Source organism: Nomia melanderi, chromosome 10 (genome assembly GCF_051020985.1).
Source record: "Nomia melanderi isolate GNS246 chromosome 10, iyNomMela1, whole genome shotgun sequence".
Classification (NCBI taxonomy): domain Eukaryota; kingdom Metazoa; phylum Arthropoda; class Insecta; order Hymenoptera; family Halictidae; genus Nomia; species Nomia melanderi.
Window position 1 is genome coordinate 6,713,619 of NC_135008.1, and position 23,682 is coordinate 6,737,300.

Sequence of the window (23,682 nt, forward strand, 5' to 3'; positions counted from 1 at the left end):
TGATACTTTATCGCGACTCTGTTCGAAGCGCAGCCCTCCCAGCTCCTATCGTTATAAACGTACCCTTACGAGCTGAACGCTTGGCGTGCGGCCACTCGAAAGAACGCTCGATCTAAGAAACGTAATCCGAGAAACGATTCCAGGCGGGACGTAAAAATCTCCCGAGCACGAGGGAGCGGCGGCCATTTCGCGCCGCTCTCGCGAACACCGCCGACTAATGAAGTATTAATTGTCCTCGGAAGATGTACGGTCCCGGTAAACGACTTTCGTGATAACGAGCACCTGGTAGCTATTCAGACGGCCTACGAACTCGTTCGCGTGGGTCGACCATCCGTGGATTTTCGAATCGGTTGGATACGACCTTCGGCTGCAGCAGCTGTGTAAGATCAAGCGGAGCACCGGCGCGTTTATTATGCGCTCGCACGACACTTCAAATTGCATTAAACGCGTCGCGTGATATTACTTCTCCCGTTTATCCTGGATACCTGTCGTTGAACGCCCGAGTAGACGTAAACGCGGGAATTGTCTCGAATATACGTTCATTATTCGGAAAGTACAAGGATTCACGAAGCAAAGAGATCCAATTGGAATTACTCTGAACGCAATGAATCTTGCTCCTACATGATTCGATCGAGGATCGAACGATTAACACTAGTACTGCCAGGTGGGCCGAAATGATCCACTTCTGATTTTTTCTCTTTCCAATTATTGAAAAAGCAATGGACAGTTCCCTAAAAATACTAAAGGAATTGACTTAGCAATGTGCAAGCTGAATTATAAATCAATAGAAATCTCAACAGACGCGCGCTGGGAATTTCGACAGAAAGATTTCTAGAAATTAATTTAACTCCTCGGTGCTTCTAGTGTTAATGAATGCCGCACGGTTTCATAGAGCAAAACACATGAAATGCAAGAAGTATAATATTTAATCATTCCATTGAATTGCATTATTATTATCGCACGTTCATCCAGCCGAATGTCACCGCGTTAAGCATTGTTTATAATATAGAAATGTTTTCAAATGATCATCGTTTCGTTCGTTATCTGTACCGGATCACTCCGAATAAAGATCGATCACCCAAAAGCATCAAGATTCATTCGAATCACGCGATCGAGTCGGTTGGAAGCGGTGATTCCCGAAGCGCGGAAAGAGGATATTCGTCTCCCGGAGCTCGAGAAATTTGTTTCCCGACGTCGACGGCGAGCGAGCCGTGGAAAAGTAAAATGGCGCGGCGGGACCACCCACTTGACGCACTCGCTATCGACGTCGTTTCCGCTCGACTCGACGAAACGCAACCGAACGCAATGCCCCGGATCCGGGATGTAGAATTCGTTCTCCGGCGTGTGACAAACGATCGGCCATAACGTCGAATTAACTTCCAACCGGTCGGTGTACGTTTGATTGAGTCCGCCGGACCGTATCCGCCAGGATGCATTCAGCCCTCGTTCCAATGCTCGCTAGTAATCAATCGACTGTAAAATACTTGCAAGTAGGGTAACGCGACCGAGTCGGTCGTCGGACTCTTTTTTTTGCGCGTGCGACGCCATGTGTCGGATCCATTTGCAGACGTCGCTCGTCGCCTCGTCCCGATCCGACTTTTTCCCAGCGGACCCTCTCGGCGCTTCGACTCGCTCGGCTGTCGGGGATCGAATTATTTCGAAGGCTTTTTCTGCGGGGAACGAATAGGAGCGGAGGCCACGGAAGGAATAAATAACTCGAGAGAGATAAGGAGGGGACCGTTTATCAGGCGTTTAATTTAATTTCGCAATTCGTGCGTTCGCCGGGGAGACCGCGAGCCGTCGTGAACCGCGCGAACGTTTACAGCCGGTAATGAAAATCCCGGACGCAACGGGCAGAGGAGCAAACGAAACCTACGCGGCCGGCGTGAGCGTCCACGACGCCACGGAACCGCGATGGAAAAAAAGCTCGCGACGCTTAAAAGTAATGGGGATCGCTGTAAAGTAGCTCGTAAACGGGGACCCGCCCTCGAACTTTTTGCCGGGTCCTCGATCGTTAACCTCGCGACTGCGAGCGACGCCGAACGTATCGACTTTAATTTCTCATCGAGACCGATGGCGGTTATAATCGCAAATAACAGCCGGCCGGGACAAACGTCGGTAGGATGTCGCGCGAAACCAGCCGGAGATACCCTCGTTTGTTCGGCGTCGCCGGTTCGCGCCTACACGAACGCGTCGGTTCGTTTAAATCGCCGGTATCTCGTATACTTTGTTGGAGTTAAGCATTTTTACGGATCGAACGTTGAGTCTCGAGAACTGAAGTTCATTTAGCCAACGACCGAAGTTATAGCTGAGAATATTATTCAAAGCAGTTCCACAGCTCCCGGTATTTACGTTCGAAAACGATTCCACGTACTCCGAGTGGGAACTTGGAGCAATAATTGTTCCGAAACACTGTAAATCTCCGGCACGCGGTGTCCGCGACACAGAAGCGAGACTCGAACGCGGAGTCATTAGGTCGCTGGACAAACGAGACTGCGAGCTGCCATTCGCTCGGAGTTATACGACGAATTGGACATGCTATTAACGTCGGACGTCAAGTCCGCGCCGTGCCGCGTAGGTAATTAATACCGACAAGCATTTTTTTTCGGACACCGTAATATTTCTTAATCAGCCGCGGCGTTATTGTGAGTTAACGCTATCGCCGGCTCCTGTCATTTCCAAACCGGAACGACGCGCCGGGTTTACTTTCGCGAACCGCCGCGACTCTTCCGTGCGCGCGTAATTACTCGAACGCTCATTGCGATCCATTCAACGAGCCGAGCGGATTATTCCGGTGCATACCGTTATATTATAGCGAGGCGGGGATCGTTAAACTCGCGTGTTCGTTCTTCGCTCGGCCTAGGGAGCGGAGCTAAACGCGCGCCGCCTATTGCGTTTGTCTGCGAAATTGAATGAACGCGTTCGGCACGCGCGGCGGCCAATTAAATTCCAACGCGATTTATCCTTGCCAGACCCGACAGCATTCCGTATTACTCTCGGTCATTTTTCCATGCGGCGTCGCTCGTGTCCGCTGCCGTTCCGCGCACCTCGCGACCGCGTTCGATTAGCCGCCGGCCGAAACGACTTCGATGAAGACATTTCCGTCGTGCGGCGCGCGTTGCGATCGTAAGCTCGGACGGATCCTCTTAAAATAGATCGCCGCGAATGGGATCGCCTTCTATTTTACAGCGAACAAATAAAAATACTCGGGCGTTTACCCTTTGCGCTCCGAGCAATTTTTAATATGACCTCACATCAACTCTGATTCACTTTTGCTTTGAGCAACCAGCTGCTCCAGGAGGATTTACAATGGCGCGAGTGTATTTCTATGGAAGATTGAAGATCTTGCTTCGTCGTTAAGAAAAAACGCGTGTACGTTTTGAAGTTATGATTCATTGAAGACGGAGTTGTCAACTTATCTTACAATGTCGCCGAAAAAGGATTTTCAAGTCTTTCCTTGCCTTATTTCGATTCTCTTAGGTCTACCTTAATTAAACGATGCAACGAGTTAATTGAAATGCGGCGGCACCTTTCCTATCCTGTCAATAGAGTGCTACTGACACAGTATTTTACCTATTTGTACGTACCGGTTGTTACCTCTAACTCTGACTTTTCATCCACTTGCAGCCATCTGACATGAAAAAGTTTCGAACAAGAATTGAGAATTACAGAGTATGAAGTATGCCATAGGTATCAGTAAAACAATTTCGAAAAGAGTGTTTTCATAGCGAAATTGAGGTCACCTTAGGTTTTACAAATAGGACATCTTTTTTACCATATTGTAGAGGACATCGAAACAACTTCGGAACACATATTACATATATTTTTACTAACATATTACCCGATGTACAGTAGTGGAAATCTGAAATATTTACATTTGACTCTAACAGAGTGCAAACATTATTTGATACTGAAGATAACTGCTGAATATAAACGGGCGACTGGAACATAAGAAAACCGTAGATGACGAAACGCTCTCCCCATGCTTTAACCTTTTCAAATCCCTTCCTCCTTGCGTAATATATTACAGGCCACCACAAAAACAAGGGAGAGAACGCGTGAAAGCTCCGATACATCGTTCAGCGTCACTCGTCCCGCTCGCATCCGTCGATCCTTGCAATTTGAATGGCTCTCTTTTTCCCTCCGTTCGGCTTGCAGCCTTAATTATTTCCCGGCCAATGACCGGTTGTCATCGACAGCCGCGGTGACGAGCGCAAACGGACCACCCCGAAGCTTTTACCATCCAGTTCGAGATATCCAGCCGCGCTCGCTCTCTCCTCTCTCTCTCTCTCTCTCTCTCTCTCTCTCGTTCTCTCTGCCCCAGCTTTTCTCTCCGTCTCGCCGGACTCGCGGCTCGGTTAAATCCGGCCGCGTGACAGAGAGGAGCAAGTAAAACTGGAGCGGGTTTTACGCTGCTCTGTTACCGGATTACGTAAATGGGATGCGCCCAGCCGGCCGAGTCTTTTTGTTTGTAATAAATCACCGCGACCACCGCGGGCTTCGAATGGCGAGGACGTGAAAGCGAGAGGTAGAGGTAATTTGATGTACCGGTGACATTTTTGCGTGTCGTCGGTAATACCGGTGTGTCCCCGCGAGGCGCGCCGGCCAGCTGCGGTAAACGGGGACACTGGCCGATTTATCTTTTAAATTATTCGAACCGGCCGCCCGAAGAATCCTCTCGTGCCCGCGCGGAACTAATCCCGAGACGGGCGCGTCTCGAATGGCCGCGAGACGAATTTCCAAGTTCAAAGATCCTTTTCGCGCGGACCTAAGCGGACGCGCGTCCTCGCCAATTATCGTGTCAATGAACATATCAAAGAAACGTTCTGGTGGCTCTCGGGCTCCGCTCTTTAAACGGAACATCAAAGAAGCCGCGTCGCCGGAGCGAAAGTCCGGCGAACAATCATTTTTGCGCGGCCGGTAACGCGATCGCGCCAAAAACAGCTAAGAGTCCCGGCGGTTCCAGTCGACTCGAGGTGAGCAAAAAGTCAACCAAAATTGACCTATCAGACTCGATTCCGGTGCCTGATTGAGCCCATATTTGGATCGATCCGAGCGTAACGCAGCCATAGGAAGAGCCGCACGCGAATTCGACGTACCGGGTGACCGGCTCGTCGATTCGTGTCAGCTTCGCCGGCGCGTCTGCATATTTCATCCGGTTACTCGGCTCGGATCGGATTAGGTGGTTTTTTTTTTGTATACCGGCGAGGCTCCGATTAAATATTCGCGAACTTTCGCAACGATGGTCACCGGTTCGAATCCATTTTGCATAGAATAACACGCCCGCCGTGCGCGTTTCAACTTTCCGCCCGCTGCGATGTCGAACGGTTATCGTTGTAGGCGGGGAATCGTAATGGCGCAGGACGAATGGTTAATTACGCGCTCGAAAGATAGCGATGACGCGCGATTCGTTCGAGACGCACCAGAGATTAGGAAAACGCGCAACGGTTTTGCTCGGCGAGCGAGACGCCGCGTCGAATCGGTTGTTTCTAATTGCCGGGTATACGGGCAGCTCGATTGCGCGCGCGGTCAATCGTACGTCGCTCCGAATTTACTTGCCGTTTCGAGATCGGGACTCCCTAAAAGGATCACGGGCCGCTTTGTAGCGCCGACGTCGGTGTTCCATCTGCCCGTACGCGACCGTCTTCGATTGTCGCGATTAATGATTCAGCGGCCGTGATCGATCGCTCTTGCCAATTACGATCGCGAGACGATACTGCCGGCGAAAAATCGAGCTCACGGTCCGACGCGTGTACTAACGATTCCTTCCCGCGATTAGTCCGGTCGATTAACGGTCGTTAACACGTTCACCGCGACGAGAATGAACGTCCTGCGTATTACTTGTTCTTTCGTAATGAAGGCAAGTGGTATTGGGATTAGTTGGAACCTAATTACACTACGTACATCGACATTTTTATACACCTATCTCCTCCGACACGGTTCAATTTGAGTTATGAACAAAAACGAATTTTCTTTAAAAAACAACTTAAACGATATAAGCTTACAGAATGATCTTATAAAAGAAACTATGAGATGTATGGATAAAAGTCAGTACAAGTGGTAGAAAAGAAATGGTTAAAATTACCCGATGAACTTAGTGCTAATGATTTGGTATCGTAGTTCTCGAGTTACACTATTATTGCTTGTGTTATTGAGTATTTTCATTTGACGTAAGTTTCCTTCGTGTAAGTGTCTTCAAGCAGTTTCTAAGCTCCACTCATCGGTGACCATCATGGCGGTCAACGCGTTCACGTATCTATTCGCGTAATAAAAGACGCGGCCGCCCGCGAAGCAGCGAAATTCCTTCGGCGACGAAGAGCGCGCACGCTTGTCGTTCGGATCCGAGCCGAACGCAACAAGTGTACTCGAAATGATTGCCGTGAACCGAGGCTGAGCGTAAAATTGAACGAGCATCGACGTCGATAATGCGAATGGTAATATCGCGGCGCTTTTCGCCGCGTCGCACTTAGCTGTGTTCCTGGCTCGCCGAGCCGTGAAACGGCCAACGGTGGACCGCGCCATATCCAGTTCGCGTTTCAATTTATATTTACCTTGATACGCGCTGCACTTTTAAAAGGCTTTCCCGTCGAGAGAGTATCGGCTCCATTCGAAAACAAGCCAATCGACACACCGTCGATCACGCGATGTTCAATCGGATTGTTGTGCCGCGCCGTTCGGCTTGGCGAATTTGCTAATTCGAAAACAACTCGTCGGGCCCGAATGATATCGCGCCAGCCGCGCTCACAATGATCCCGAGCGTGAATATTTGACATAAAAGGCGTGACATTTAAACAGCGGACCGTTGAATTCAACGGTAAATTAAATTTCTCGGGTTTATCGCTCCCCGCGGCGAGACGAGCGTCGAACGATCTTCAAAGTTCGAGCCCATATTTCGTCGACACCCCGTACACCGGCGAAACCAGCTGGTTTTCGCGTGATTAATTCGAACGATCGATTACGCGCGCCGGCAAGGAACACCAACGTCCGGAAACCGATCGAGATCCCCAGAAGTTTCCCGAACGTCGACGAAACGGCACGTTTAAAAGAATCGTCCGAGCGGCGAGCGTATTTCTCCGCGTTCGCTCGCCGTGGAAACAATTGCGCGGGAATTTCGTTGTTCCCGAGCGTCGACCGACTTCAGGAGGCGACGCACGAAAAACTAGTCTGTCATGAACGGATTCCAAGCACTTCTGACGTTCCTCGGCGTTCTCGTGATCGCGGTCGGAGACCGGGACTTGATCGAGAAGTACACCCGTGCCACCGGAAACGTATACCATGGTAGGTAAGTGCATTCGCGGGCTGCGCGACGGTTGTCGATCTCTCGCCGGAAAATCCTCCGGTTGATGCACTCCGGCACGCGAACCGTTCCGCGCGGCGACAATTTCATCCGGTCTCCCGTCACCAGTTTCGATTCGATCCCCGTCCGGACGCGATATCATTGGACTTTCCTTCCTCGGGCACCTCCTGTGACATCTCCCTTCCCTGACTCGACTACGCGAGTCTGGCATCTCGATGACAAATGCTCCGTGCCTCTCCCGACGCGTTTCTTTCGTTCCGCGTCGTCCTTCGGGTCGCGCAACGAGCCGTCGCTGAGGATTTCCCTTCGACGAACGAACGACTGGCCCGACTCCCGTTCGAATTTACGGCTCTTTGTCTCCGCGAGGAGCTCTCCTATTCGCCATAACAGATAGGTGGCGAGATTTATCGCTGCGACATACGCGATACGTCGCGTCGTCGGGATTTGAAAGGACGACGGCAGTCGGCACCGCGATACGGGGGATATTATAAATTCAATTAAACGATAAGGACGCGTACAATAGAACCACCGTTGTCCGGCTTAATTGGCCGACTAACGGTCCACGCGGATACTCGATCCTATAATAATACACCCCACGATAATCTAAGAATCTGCATCGAATTCAGGAATAATAAAGATTCTAGATCTAGGTCTCACGGAACAGCGTCTCGATTAATCGTCGCGTGTTATCTGGAGAATCTCGTCAGGTCCGCCAAGACGGATCGCGATTTTTCCCAGCGTCTAATTCGCTGGAAAATCGTTCAGTTACTTTCCAACCGTCCGGGAATGCCTTGATTAACGCGGCCTTAACGAGTTCGCGAACTTTATCGACGCTCAATTTACCTCGGGGAGTGGCGTTCGAATATTAATGGAATGCTCCGAAAAATTTCGTTGCCAGGATGTCTCGATGGTGGATGATACTCGCGTATCCGCGAGAAGGTTCTCTCGCGTGCGGCCGCGTTCGCCCGTTGAACGCCCTTTAATCAAACTTCCGTTCTCCGGCGGCGGTGCAGGTACACGAGAGACGTCCACGAGCCGGAATTCCTCGTGCCGAGGAGAGTGTTCGAGGATGGCAGCTTCCACACGTACTCCCTGCCGAATTTCTACGACCGACGGGAGATCGCCGAGCGCGGAAAGAGGTCGGCCGAGGCAGGGGAGAAGGAGCCGGAGACCGATAAATTACACCTGGTGCTGCCTTTCAACGGGATCGAGCATCACGTGGAGCTCGACCCGCACCACGAATTCATCTCGCCAGACATGGTGATCGAGACGAGGGGCGCAGGTCTGAGCAGCAACCTGAACGAGGCGATACGATTCAAGAGGGCTCCGGATCAGCAGTGCCATTATCGGGGTTTCGTCAGGGGCCACCGTGGATCCAAGGCTGCTCTTTCTTTGTGCGACGGCGTGGTTCGTGCTTCCTCCCCTTTCGTTCCACCGCGCGATCGAGATTTCGAATTCAGAAAGTAATAGGATCCGCGGGGCCGGCCAAGAGAACGCGGGTTGATTATACCGAGGATACATTATTCTACTTACAAGACCGAGCTGCGAAAAGTGTCCCAATCGCGTCTTCCGTTGTTCTATCGAACGGTCGAACGGGCGGGCGAGCTATTTCCGACGGCGTCGAGGATTCATTGAAAATGGATGATCGTCTTTGCCGGCAGAATAGACGGCGAACTCGGTTCCACCGTAGGACGACGAGGCTTTAGCGAGCTTGTGCTCGCCGGCTCGCGACTAATCAAGCCTCTTATTACGTACTTAAGCGCATGCAAATGAATATATAATGAATTTACATATAGATCGACCCGTAGCTCGCCGATGTCGTCGATCCCGCCAGGCTATCGATCGTAAATTTCGGATTAAACCAGCCGACGCAACTTTGCGCCGACGTTCGTAGGTTGCCGTTCGAAACACCGGTATATCGAGTGATCTTTTAATGCTCGTTCTTCGAGAATTTGTCCGATAAACAGCGCGGGCAACAGCCGTGTCGCGGTTTTCAGATCGACGCAATTTCCGCGGCGCGTCGCGAGACGCGATCGAGCTAATCGGCGTCGCTCGTTTGCAACCGAATGCGCCGGTCGTTAAGGTCTATCGGCGACCGTGTTTCGCCCGGAAAGCGTCGCGCGTAATAACGGCGGAACAGGCCGTAGAGCGGAATAGAATGCTTTAGATTATTTTCCGCCTCGCGACGGCGCAACGCGCTCTCCGCATTATCCCCTTCTGATCGTTTTTTTTCCCCCGCAGTTTCCTCGGCCATTTTAATATCGCCTACCTTTCCTTGCTGATTACATTTTCCGTTCGCGGATTCCAGTAGCATACGCTCCAACGTTTACCGTCCATTCGAGTGAATCTTGTTTAAGTGTATCGCGGATCCGCGGGCGCCGACAGCGCCGAAAGTTACGCGGCCAGGCAACCGTAAAGGGATCGAATCGCCGTGTAACGCGTTATCGAATCGGTAAATTTCCGCGGGTATCAGCGCGCCTCCCCCTCCCCGGCGAGCAGACCACAATTCCCGGCAAATTATCGGGCTTTAGTTTGCTCGGTCCGCGCGCGCGGGGCGGGCGCGCAACCGTTTTGAATTATGCTGTTAGTTCTGGCCGGGGATAAATGTTGCACGCGCAACCGATCTCGGTAATTGGGATCGTTCGATTGTAATTTCCTCGGGCCTACATGTAATTCCGTGATTCGCGCGGAATTTCATAGAGCAACGAACGAGGCCGGGCACGATGGCTCCTACGTTCCGCGGATTAATGCTCCCCGGAAAGCGAAACTCCAATTATAACTTGTACGGTAATCGACGTTCTTCCGGGCGCTCTCGCTTGGCTGGCGAAAGCTCGCTCCAGCTCGCGATCGCGCGTTCTTTCGCGAGCCGCCCCCGATATCTTATTTACAATAACGTTGATTAATGAAAAAGCCGGTAAATGCGTGCGGATCGCGTGCAGGCCGGCTACGTGCAGACCGATCACGGCCGGTACTTCATCGAGCCGGCGCACCAGGCCGAACCCGAGTCGGATGGCCGACACGTGCACATAGCTTACGAACGCAGTATCCCGCACGGAGGGCACGGGAAGGATGATCACGCTCCAAGGAGAACCTGCGGCACCAGCGGTTAGTACACGTATCGATCTGTCGTCGCGTAACCTCTTCAAAGATACTGGCACGGATATATTTGATTTTAGTTTAACTCCTTGCACTCGAAAGTTTTTCGCTTGAAATATTCTATACCTTCTAATTAGACGTAGACGAGATTCTTTGAAATGAACTTATCAAGAAAGCACATAAATCAGGGAACAAAGCTATTTTCTTTCAATATTTCACGCATTGACGCGGTGTACGAAAGTTAACCCTTTGCACTCGAGAGGCGCCTCTTAGTCGACATTCGATTTGAACCGAGAAAATGATAAAATTTCAAATTCAATATTAAATTTTCTATAATGTATCAACACATGGAACATCGAAATGAAATAGTTCTGTCGCTTAATTTATGGAAGGTATTTCTTTATGGTGGTTGTAAAAATGTCATTGATATTTCATCGGGAAATAATGAATATTCTTTGAGAAAAGTATTCTCGAGTGCAAAGGGTTAATGGTAAACACCGAAGTTTATAATTTTGCTGTATCAAATCATCTGTCGACTGGTAGTCGCCTCTCGAGTGAAAAAAGTGCCAGTCGACGTGTACTAAATTTGATAAACATTCTTCTACAACTCCTTTGCCAGTTCTGATCGACGCGGTTACGCGAATACGAATCCTAATCGATTCTCAGAGCTCCGATATCCAAAATCTAAATGAACATCAGTTTCTATAGGAATGATAGAATAAACTGTGAAATAAGCGTTCGTAAACCTATCGTTGAAGTCGACAATAAATTGTTCGGCCGATCGATTAAAATAATTAGACCAGCTTCTGTCCGGTCATCCTCCGCGTTCGCGGTGGGGCCGTTTAGTACGCGGTCACGTCCAACCAGGGCTCCTCGAGCGAGTGCTGCCTTCGATGTCCGCGAGCCACGCGAAGCCTCGTAAAGGGGGTTCCGTCGAACAGGGATCGCGTGTCAGCGGCGCTCGAGATAGAGCCCCGCTTATGGATTGCCACACCGCAAGACCGTGCCTCTCGGGGAGAATGACTCGCCTGTCGTGTCGCTGTCGATTCTCGAAATGTTCGAAATTGCCTCGCGAGAGCGTGTGCTCGGACGTGTCCGATTTTGCGCACGACACTCGGGGATGTTCGCTAACTCGCCGCTGAACCTTTCGCGATCTACGAGGAATGCTCATCGGCGATGATCCTCTTGATTAGATAACTGGGAGGCAGCGTGGGCGGAGGCGTTGGCACACCGCGAGAAACGGCTGTCGCAGGGAAATTCGTTGGCATCGAAGAGGGAGACGCACCTCGGCGTGACCCACAGCATACACCGGTACCTAACGGTTGCGCTGGTAGCCGACAGGATGTTCCTGGATTTCCACAACAACACCAACTACGAGCAGTATCTGCTGACGATCACGAATATGGCGGCCGACTATTACCACGACGTGTCCACCGGCAATCAGATCGACTTGATCCTCGTACGAATGATATACCTGGAGAAAGAAAAGGAGGAGGTAACGCGAAATCAGGGAGAGTTATAGCCCCGCGCCACCTGCTGCTGTGAATTAGCCTTTTAACCTTAATCGTACCACGTGTTTTTATAACGAATCACTCCACAATGTGACTCTCAGTCACTTATGAGAGTAAAAGGAACGACTCACCCTTTGCGGATGATGATTATTTATAGTGTACGGAACCTAAGGGAGATCCTGTCGAATTACACATCGAATGCTTAAATAATAGAGAAGAAAAGAAACTTACTGAGCTTTCGCTGTTTCGGTAATTAAATTGTTTCTGTGCAACTTAGTATTACAAATATGAGAGTTTGAGTTATAGTGTACGAAACCTAAGGAAGATCCTGTCGAATTACACATCGAATGCTTAAATAATAGAGAAGAAAAGGAACAACTTACTGAGCTTTCGCTGTTTCGGTAATTAAATTGTTTCTGTGCAACTTAGTATTACAAATATGAGAGTTTCATCTCGGCGGAGTGTCGACATTCGTCCGCAAAGGGTTGAAATGCTATTGTTTTTGTTTACAGGGCCGAAATTTTCAAAGCCCGTCAAACTTTTGGAAATGCAATATGAAATAAAGTTTTTGATTATTTCATACTTCCAAAAGTTTTGTAAATTAAGTCTAATGAAGTTTAATTGAATGAAATTTTTTGATCAAGTGAGAAGTTCAAATGTGACTCGAAGTCACATCGTGGTCCGATTAGGGTTAAGAAATTCCGTCGTTCGATTATTCTCGCGCAGCGTCCTCAAGTGTTTTACCAACACGTTCTTCCCGTAGACAGATCTACGCATTAGTCCCGCGGCCGAGGAGGCGCTCGACAGCTTCCTGAAATGGGCGCACAAGCTCAAGCCGAAGGACGAGAACCATCCGAATCATTTCGACGCGGCCGTCCTCATCACCAGGTGTACAGTCTGTCCGCTCAGGCAGTAAACCTAGAGAAAAATGTGCAGTAGCTATTTCAGCTTACCGAGATAACCGTACGCGCCCGGCGAATGTTTTCTTTACGTCCACTGCCTGGTCCCATTGGATAAACCATAGTTTCAGGAAGTCGTTCCCTCTAGCGAGCGGCGCGATTAACCTAATTCACGAAAATTCGTGTCCCAGGTACGACATTTGCTCGGAAGGGACCGAGTGCGGGCTGTTAGGGCTGGCGTACGTCGGCGCTATCTGTATTGAGCACCGGGGAGGATCGATCAACGAGGACAACGGTCTGGCGCTCGGAATCGTAGTCGCTCACGAACTTGGTCACACGTACGGTCCACCGCGTTCCTCCGTCGAGCTTAATCCTTTCGCTGTTATCGATGCCTAGACGCTTCCGTGTTAGATAGTCCTTTCCTCGGCTATTCACGATTCAGTTACCTCCTCCAGACGATCCTGTCGCTGCAGGATCCCTCGGAGTCGGCTCTCTTCGAGAAGTTCGAGTCGGGTGCAGTCTGGCGAATGATTCTGTAGCAGCGAAAGGGTTATGAAAAGGAAATCGAAAAGAGTGAAAGTAGTTTCTTGAATGTCCCTTGTTTATCGTGGAAGACAAGTCGTCGCGAGAGGGAGAGAAAGAGAGACGAAAAGTGTAGGGGAGCGATTTGAAATGTATTCTTCTTTAGGTTGGGCTGCGGTCACGACGAAGGAGGGCCGAACGCGTGCGATTCGCAGGACTCGACGGACAGTAGCTACTACGTGATGGCTCCGGTTTGCAAGTACTTCACGATCCGATGGTCCCCGTGCAGTAGAAAGTTTATGACCGAGCTGTTCGAGTAAATTCTCCGTAGATATTAAAACGGTTTCACCGACTGCTCCTCGGTATTCCGCGCGCGGATCATAAACGTTTTGCACCGATGCTTCAGCCAGGGGCTGGGCGACTGCCTGAGCAACAGCCCGCGAAATCCGCCGCAGGACTTCAAATTCCCGGAAATGTTGCCGGGCGCGATGTACGACGCGGACTTTCAGTGCCAGATGGTTTATCCCGGCTCGAAGCGTTGCACAAACATGGGGGTACGTTTGAACCTGTTCGCTTCAACGAGAAATTCCGGCGATGTTCGCCGAACGAAAAATTTTCTGTTGCAGGCGTTCACGTGCGAAAAGCTGTGGTGCAATGTGAACAATTCCTGCTTCAGCCGCGGTCATTCTCTGGCCGATGGGACGAAATGCGGCGAGAACAAGGTTCGGTGAACAGACATCCGTTGGCATCGCGGCGTCGATCTTTTAACTCGCGCGCGCGTTCTCGACGTTCCCGAGCTCTTCTTTTATTTCCCTCGCTCGGCCGTGGCTCCTCGCAAAATAACAATCCGTCTGTTTGCGTTGCACAGCCGTCGGGAAATTGTACAGAAATTTCCATGCGGCTGCTTTTTCACGGTCTCCTTCGTCCCTGTCCTTTGCGAGAGATTGCGCGGAGAGGATAAAGGGAGGAGAGGCCAAGCGGCATGGAATAATTTAAAATTTCCGAGACGCGAACTCTAATTCGCGTACGGGGAACGCGCATAGAACAGTCCGTAACGCGATACGAGCGTAAACAGGAAATATTTATGCGAACGTAAAAACCCCCGCGAAGTCTCGATGAGAGTTAGGAAGGAACGCGAGGTATTATCGCGCGGCGGACTTTCAGATTTTTATAATATCCGGCGCAACCGGGCCGCCGGCGCAGCGGTGAAAAATGAAAATCCGCGATATCGCTTCGAAAGGAAAATATCAGGCGGTAGATTGAATTAACCCATTTCCCCCCTAACGATTCGTTTTGTTTTATTGTATCAACGAAATTTAGCTTTTATTTCCACGTAAAACCTCTGCGCGCAATCTCCGTGCGGAGGCCGGAGACGGGGACGGTTTAAAATTGATTTCGTGCAGTTTGAAATTCTGATCCGCTCGATTAACCCTTTCCCGAAACTTCCGCCGGAGGAAGCTGAATTATACACCGAATTCTAAAATAGAAAAACAGAGAACTATCCGTTGATCTCTCGTTAGTCGAGTAACTAAATTATTCGCTCGCGACTTTCTATTTTAAGTATGCAACTCTAATATCGCTGAAACGAGGACGTTGCTTTTGAAACGGGTAAGACGCCAGCGTCCATTGATTTCACGAAATAAAATTCGCGTATTTCGAAAATGATCTGACATACTGTGCCGGATCGCGGAGCGGCGAGTAAAGAATGCGCGTGTATGCAGTGGTGCATCCACAAGCAATGCGTGGAAATGGGCACTCGACCGAAGGCGGTGCACGGCGGATGGGGTTCATGGAGTCCCATGGGCAGTTGCAGCAGAACCTGCGGCGGTGGCCTCAAATATTCCGAGAGGGAATGCGACAAACCGACGCCGGCTAACGGAGGCAGATATTGCATCGGAGAAAGGAAGAGGTTGACCATTTGCAACACCCAGGTGAATCTCGCCTCATGCTCGTTCCCTCCGTTTCCCCTTTTCTCCAAGTCCCTCGCTTTTCAGTTTTTAAGCTGACCAAAGGAACGCTTCAATATCTCCGCTGTAATTATTCCGGGCTCGCGAGTTCCTTTTACAGCTATATAATTTTCCCCGTTGTCCTTTTGCGTAATTTCGAATAAGAATTCCGTTTATTTCCTTGCCGGCGTTCGGAATTAGATCTAAAGTGTAACGCGCACACCATTCGGCATTCTCTCGATGTTCCCCGTGCAAATTCAACGATTTTCCTCGCGCAGCCCTGCGACCCCAGCAAACCGCCGTTCCGAGCTGTGCAGTGCTCCAGTTACGACACGGTAAAGAAGATGTCAGACGGTCTTCACACGTGGAAACCGATTCTAGACAAGAACGCCCTTTGCGCGTTGTACTGCGTCAACGAAAAGAACCAGAAAATGAAACTGGCACGGGTCGCGAACGACACGACACCTTGCAGACCCGGGACCAACGATATGTGTGTGGCCGGTATATGTAGGGTAAGGGAATTGTTTCTCCTGTCGCGGCTAGGGACAGCTTAAGTCGTACATCTGACCATGCGACGTTAAATTATGAACCCCGGAACGTTGTCAGACGGTTTAAGAGATAGCGCGAGGTAGGACAATGAAATATTACCCTTTAAAAACGAGGTTGCGATGCTGTAAACCAAATTGCCTGCGATTATACGTCTCTTAGTGGAGATTACGAGCGTCGTATTCCTTATTCTTGCCTGAATCTCGGCCCGGCGTCTGCCAGAATACAAACTCTGATGTTTTAGAAAGTGAGCTGCGATTGGATCTTGGACGGCACGGCTGTCGAGGACAAATGTGGCATTTGCAAAGGCGACGGCACGAAGTGCAAGAAGATAGAGGGTCTGTTCAATGCGACGACCTCAACCAGCCGTACGTTTCAGCTTTTCAGTCGCGAGGTTGCTCAGGTTCGAAGCTCTTATTTAATTTTACAAATGCATCGTACGTTAGCTCGCGACGAGATCGTGAGGATTCCTAAGGGCGCGACCAGCATCACGGTGGCGGAGTTGCTGAAGAAAATGAACATTCTGTCGGTGAAGACCGTGAAAGACAACAAATACTGTCTTAACGAGAAATCGTAATTATCCCCGATTAAGATGGATCCGTAGTTTTCAAGGTTAAGTTCCTAAGGAGTTTCTCGATCGCAGGACCGTATATCTGGCCGGCGATTACCAGTGCGCGAACTCGATGCTGATTTACACGCTGCCCGAGCCGCAAAAGGAGCAGATCGACATAAAGGGTCCGATCGGCGAGGATATTTCAGTCGAAGTACGTTATCGCCGTTTCCAAGGACAAGCTCCAGGAGATATTATTTATTTATTCAAAACTTCGGCGACGTTTACGACCCGCGAAACGTATGATCCAGCCGTGGTCTAGTATTTAACAATTGCTGTCACGTACGATTCCAGTACGCATTCTTCGGGTACAACGCGTACAGGCGGTTCGAGGTGATTTACACGTATTACGTGCCGTCGGCCAATCCTTCGTACACTCCTAAATACCTGTGGGACTTCACCGAGTGGACCAACTGCGACGTCAAATGCGGCGGTGGTACAATGGTAACTCAAATATTATCGGAACGATTATCTGGGGACTAGGTGTATCAGCCTCCGACCGGAAGCAACTTCCTCGTTGTTTGCCTGCACCTTCCCGGCCCGATACCCTGTCAAACATAAATCAGCCGGCTCGATTAGACGTTTGCCCGGGAATTTATTTCCTTCTGACGCGTTCGGGTCTCCTCTGCTCGTTTACTCGCGTGCGACCGGGCCACTAAATCAGCGGGCCAACGACATCGATGCGGGAAACATCGCGAAGATTGTTGCGAACGTGTACCGTGCACGAGGAACGTTTCGCGACGTTAAATAACATCGCGTTTACAAACGGCGCGCAACGGTAAACAGGATCGCGCGTATAAATAATGGCGTTAAACTTCATTCCGCTAATCTCAGATCTCCGAGGCGGCGTGCATCGAGGAGAACGGGGGCAAAGTCACTCCAGTTTTCTGTCAGAGTATGCCCAAGCCGGAAGCGAAGAGTCGCGTGTGCAATATGGAACCCTGTCCTGCGAAGTACGCGCGATATTTCATCCGTCTCTCATCGAAGGATTCTCTAGCCTGCGCTCATCGCTTAACACTTTGTCTTAATTTAAAAGAGAAATCGCTTGTGAGGCGGAATGAATTACGATACCATTTGAATCCTAACAGCGCAATTAGTTGGCCGTTTATCACGACTCGAAAATCTCTATTTGCTAAGGTGGAGAGTGAGTCAGTGGAGCAGGTGCAGCGCCTGCGACGGCAAGACGGGTTGGAAGCATCGCAAAGTGCAATGCGTGAAGCCGGCTTCGCGTTCCGGCGAGGACGACGTACAGGCAAACTTTGACGCGTGCAAGGGACGCGTGCCCAAGCAGAAGGAGGAATGCGTCGGTGAGAATATTGTTAGAATATTGCTCCTCTGCGTTGCCTTCCCTTTGTCCCGACACTTCCGTGATCGCGCAATTACGCGTTCAAAGGCAAGAGGCCGTGCAAGAAGACCTGCCCGAAAGCGACGAGGAACGTTGACAAAAACCAGGAGACCGCGAAGGGGATGATGTCCGTTCCGATGGAGAAAAGGGCTGAAATGATCGACGCGGTCGTGGATCTTAGTTTGGCGAGGTACCTAGGGAAAGTGTACGGAGTTTCGAGCGACGAAGACGAATTGGGGAGGATGAGCGACTGGACGGACACCGAGGATGAGAAGATGAAACGCAGCACGACGTGCACTCCGGGGAAGAACATAACTACACCGAGGCCTGGCTCGTTCGTCAAAGATCACGAGCCGGTTGAATCCGTGGTCCTGCAGGAAGCTCCGTACTTGAACGAGAATCTTCAACAGAATCTGTCCGACCTGGCGTACCAGCAATCCGGCGATCGCGTCGGCGTGAGCCTCGATACCGCTCACGAGAAGGTGTACCAAGGTGAAGAGGCTATCAAGAAGATGCAACAGCTAACCGGTCAGAACGAGACACGCGTTGCAGCGTCCCCGCCGACGAACGGTAACGAGAAACTGACGTACGATCGACTGGCGAGACTCGTGGATCATGAGAATCAACGATAGCCGTGTATCATTAGTTGTTGAATTATCCGTGTGGCAAGGGATTGTGTTTCGATCACCTGTTCCGCGAGTAATATTTATTTCGTTTGTGAACGTGTACGTTGAATAAACGTAGGTATCCTGTTCACGAGAGTGGTAGAAGTTGAGATCTCGCTGTCGTGAAAAATTCCATGAATATTTACGATCTCCGCGTATCGAGCGGGTAGCGCGAGTGATCTGGAGCTACGAAAGAAACGCGAGTCCCCCTGCGTTCGTCCGTGTCACTGCGCGCGCGCGAATGGAATTCGCCAGCAGACTATCTGGTTTTTAATTGACGTGTATCGTTATTCGAGCAGCGATTTATTACGAAATTACGATACGTGTTTTCAACACTGTTGCGACTTAAGATCGCGATCGATCATACCGCGAAAGTAATCGAGTCCTGCGGCGCGGATCCTGCGGTTTCCGAGCGCGGCAGGTGTGCAGGATAAAGCAGTCGCGAAGTATGATCTGGATTTAGTTTTGTCACGTATAGAAATTACAGTGGCGGCGCGAGAAACAGCTCAATCGCGATCAGCACGCGATCACACGTTACGTTGCCTCCGAGGATCTGGCAAGCTTGACATTTCTCGTTTCGCCGCGCCGCTCGATCCCATGACTCGGCCGTAAAACGACCGATAGCCTTTCAGCAAATGTTTATATTCGCTGCATTATACTCTTATCGCGAAACAATTCGCCCTACACGCTTTCAGTTACTTTTTCTATTCTTCATATGCAGCTAACCCCATTTCGCCCGAAGCAATTCCATGCTGTTCGCGGACGTTTGACATTCAAAATTCTACGTCGCGTTCTAAGGGAATGTTCAACATCAAACTTTTAACACTGGAATTACCAGAGAGGTCGAAATGACCCACTCCTTCTTGTTACAATTATTACAAAGATAAGAGATAATTCTCAGAGAAATTACTGTAGAATTGTAAATCAATAGAAATTTCAATAATACCACTGGCGGTTCCTATAGAGAAATTTCGAGATCAATTTGCCTGTTAGTTCAAGTGTTAACGTTCCCTTTATCCATTGCTCTTCTTTTATTCGACTCATTCGGTTTCACCGTCGTCCGAATGTTATAATTCTTCTATTCTTGTTACGATTCTTTCACGTCATGTACTATCAAACTCATATTATCTCCATGATCAAAGTCCTTTCAGAATCTCCTAGTCTGAAGCTTTCTAATCTCAGACATTCCCAGTGTTTATCGTTCTAGGGTTTAGTACGTATTTTCCGTACACGTCGATGTTCCTAATTTATCGCCTAGAACCAGAGTGGTAGTGACTCGGGTTTCGTACCTAAGCCGCGAGGCTTACGATCGAGAGACACAGCGTTGGCGTGTTCGATGGTATCTGATAATCTCCGGGAGGGAAAATCACGGCTCGTACTTTTGTTCTTCTCTTCGCGCGGCAGGACGAATACGTCTCCTGCGACCGGACTCGGCGCAGGACTCCCGTTCCTTCGGCTTCGGTCTCGGTCCTTGACAGTAGCTGTCAGCGATAACATCTACATCCTGCTCGGCGTGGCTGACGGGACGTACGCGCTTGACGGCTCGTCTTCTCTCGCCGCCGGGAACGCAGGGCGTGCAACCTTGCCAGTCACCGATCATCCGTCTGCGATCACGGTGATTAACGTATCAGTAAATTAGATGCGTACAACCGATCAGCTCAGCCGGCCAGCGAGTAATGAGAACATGGACGATGACACGCCGACGATTCAGCGATTCCTCGGGAACGAATGGAAAGCTTTTAACCTCCTGCGCTGGGAAGCCGACAGGCGGTACTTTTGTTCCAAAATTGCCAATGGCGTTTCATACGCGTCGATAGTTTCGTTGCGTTACGCATACCAGATTGTTTCGAAATGTACCCCTCTATACGAAGTTATTAACCGAGTGTCAAGTCCAAAAGTGCCAATCGGTTCGTAGAATTATCAAGTTTATCCACTTGTTCTCCTAATCATTCATTTTTACTTTTGTCATTACCAGCTTATGAATGGAAAAACGGAACGATCGCGCTATTTACAATGTTTTTATAGAAAAACAGAAAAGCGTAATTCAGTTTCTCAACCAAAGCGAAAGCCCGATTGCGCCGCTTGACACATTTCACCCGGGATCGCAAAGACCCGTGGTACTCGAACGCTTAATGAACAATATTACCCTACATATCTCCGTGAAATAGGTAAAAACATTCTCCGCAAGGTCTCGCGAAAGCTCTGAATGGATTTCCAGCGGAGGAGAGGTTAACGTAAATTATCGAGCATGCGAAGTTAACGAACGAGATGGGAAGTTGTATGGACTCTTCCCGGCTTACGGAACGTCCGCGTGTTCCCATTAATTCCGGTTTTTAATTTTCCACGGGGAGAATCTCTTATTCGAGATGCAACGCTCGCGATGAAAAGATTAGATAAAAAGTATCGCGTGCATATCCGCGAACCGAAAGGGCGCGGCTGTATGAATATTATCCCGCAGATTGAACCCCGCGATTCGCGGCCCCATTGTAATTTAGATCCGCGTCACCGGGTGTCCCCCATTCAGCCGATTTCCTTCTTAATTAAAAGTACTTCCAGAACGAGGAAGATCCTCCGTTAACCCAGATGACACGGTCCGGCTTTTGCCTCGGGTCTCTGGATGCTCTCGCGGAACGTCTCATCCGCGAGGCCGGCGACTCTTTCCAGACAACGAGGCTCGGAGATCCGTTCGCCGGGCCCGCAATTTGCGCTACACTTTTCCCAGCCGACGAACCCCCGCGAGGATTCCAGCTTACGAGGGCTTTTCTCTTTCAGCCCCGGCGGATACTTCACCGGCGCGGCGCGTTCTCTTTCGGCGGAACCTATTCGATGGAATGACTCCCTCGGCCATCAGTGTTACGCGCAGTCGTCTAGAATAGCATCGCTCCTCGAAAGTCGACCCCATTCACCGGCCGACAATCGTTTATTCATTCGGCGAAAGAAAAATCTCGCGGGTACACGTACCGCGGAGAAATATGAAAATATCGGGAAGGTTGATCCCGCGCGCGCGCTCTATTTTTCTTCGCCTGTATTCGCCCGGAATTTCCACTGATTCGATTCCGCCCTTTTACGTCGAACTTTACGGGATATCGATGCTTCACCGTAAAGCGGAAAGAAGTAACACGGAGAGGACTCGAAGGAAAGCGGTTAAGAGCGAAGAGCATACTCGTTCGGAAAATGCGTTTCCGAATTCTGAATAATAATCTGCAATGGCGTTGTGTAACTCTCTAAAGGATGTAAGAATACAAAGTTCCCAGAACGTCGGAGGGCGTACGACGCGAAACGACCGTACGAAACGCGTCCGGAGGGGAACCTAATTAGATTTGAGTAACGTTTCGCGAGTCGGTCGCGTGTTCCCGGCGCCGCGAGGTGCATAGCGCAAGGCGCACGGCGCGAGGTACAAAGCACAAGGAGACGTAGACGGGCAAACGAGGTTCGTCCTAATGAACGGATGCGAAAGTTTCGCGACGGTATGCCGCGTAGGTGTAACTGGCCGTAATAATAGCCGGTGTACGCGTATCGCGTTGTCTCTTAACAGCAATTAGACGACGCGCGGCTCACGCGAGAAAGCTCTCTTCATTCCGCCATCGCGGCGAAGGTGTTGGCGCAGCCAGATAAGAACTGTCCACACCCGGACACCTTGTTCGAGATACCTTATCGATCTGCCTCCGCCGGCTAATTAGCGGGCCGCGTTCGTTACCAATATAAGCAGCTCCGCCATCGCTGGTCCAGGTATGTGCAGAGCCTCCTGGCTACGTCTTATCGTTCCTAGCCACGCCTTCGTGCCCGCTGCGTCGAACATTCCTAAACGATCCCTCAAATATTCATGGATAATGCTCGCGAATGTCTTATTCAAGCCCGCCTTTGTTCCCATCTCAGGAAGTCCGAGATTAGCTTCGAAGACCTCTTTCGGGACACGGTTCTCGGCCGAGGAGACTGTTTATCGACTCGCCCTATCCCAGAATTTCCAATGGAACGCTGTTCGTCGATCAGACGCCGCTGTTGGCATCGTGAATCTCGAGCTGGCCGTTCGACTAGGTACGCCGACTTTCGATCGTGGTCAAGTTTAACCGATTCTATTTACTATTTAATCAGTATTTCACGGAACGCCGTTCAAGCACGGGAAAAAGTGGCCGGAGTTTTTCGAGGGAGTCCATTTACCCGTCAATTAACGGCTTCCCGTCCGCGGCACGGACCATTATCCCGGATTTCGTTGGTTCGGTTTCTTCCACTCGGGTATTCGTCGGGCCAGCCGGTACGTCCAGTATTTTTCTCGGTCCTGTCGTGGAAAGTTTTCCCTCTCGATTGCCAGAACTTTCCCGCTGACCGGAAAGCGGGATATCGATTCCGAGGATCGCGAATAAAAGATTTATTCGTCGATAAGAAATATCGCCGGGGTTCGGAGGCTAAGGGGACGCTGGAGATTCTTCGGGAAATACCTCGCGGAAACTTGTAACACTTTTTCGAGATCTAGTGCCCCTATCCGCGCGGAATTTCAAGTTACCCGCTTTTCTTCCTCTCCCTGGGAGATTCTTTCGCGTCCGGAGTTCCTCTGATATTTTTTTCATTAAACAGCGTTCCCGAAGATCCTCGTGCTTCGGAATCAAATTTTAATCGTTCGATTTCCTCCGGGCGCACACCGCGAAATGCTCGCGACACCTGAATGTTCTAAACTTCGTCGAACGTAACGTTGACGGAGTCCTTGGAGAAATCGTCGTTTATATCGAAATAAGGTGGGAACTTGAGAGATTTCAATATGGGTTAACATTGTCTAACACGTTGATTCCCACGGTGGTCACCCGTGACAGGAGCTCCCAAATTTCTTGCAAACAAGTACAATAAGAAAATTCATATCGAATCGAACTATTTAGTAACACGAGAAGCTAGATAATAGTGTAATATGAGTACCGTGATACTAAAACAATAATTTCTAATACTAGCCATTATTATAAAGGAATAAATTTGACTACAATAAAACATAAAATCCTCGTGGCAGTTAACGTATCAATCAAAAATATATGAAATATATAATTTTTGTTATTTATCCTTTGGTTATTACAATTCTCTCGACTTTCGGTCTCGAGAGAGCCAGGCACGTCTGTCTCGCTCGCACAGTAAAGGGCGTGCGGATTTTCGGAGGTCTTTAGGTCTGTCCCAGGAGCCACCGCGCGAGTCCTTTAGGGAACCAACTTTCGCGTACGTTGTCCGACACCGTCGAATCCTTTTTACGGGTCGACAGTTACTTTCT

General features: G+C 49.9%; 1 protein-coding gene across 1 annotated transcript; it reads left to right on the forward strand.

Annotated features, from left to right (window-relative positions):
• The first annotated feature begins 7,056 nt into the window (after positions 1–7,056).
• On the forward strand, positions 7,057–18,585 carry LOC116429755 (A disintegrin and metalloproteinase with thrombospondin motifs 7). The gene is made up of 16 exons (XM_076371533.1): positions 7,057–7,282; positions 8,311–8,704; positions 10,237–10,402; positions 11,587–11,888; positions 12,668–12,792; positions 12,995–13,141; positions 13,492–13,641; positions 13,732–13,879; positions 13,952–14,047; positions 15,047–15,256; positions 15,550–15,783; positions 16,062–16,390; positions 16,461–16,581; positions 16,722–16,884; positions 17,516–17,734; positions 17,821–18,585. Exons 1-16 carry the CDS (start codon positions 7,170–7,172, stop codon positions 18,402–18,404), a joined length of 3,501 nt encoding a protein of 1,166 aa, XP_076227648.1. The 5' UTR covers positions 7,057–7,169; the 3' UTR covers positions 18,405–18,585.
• The last annotated feature ends 5,097 nt before the right edge of the window (positions 18,586–23,682 follow it).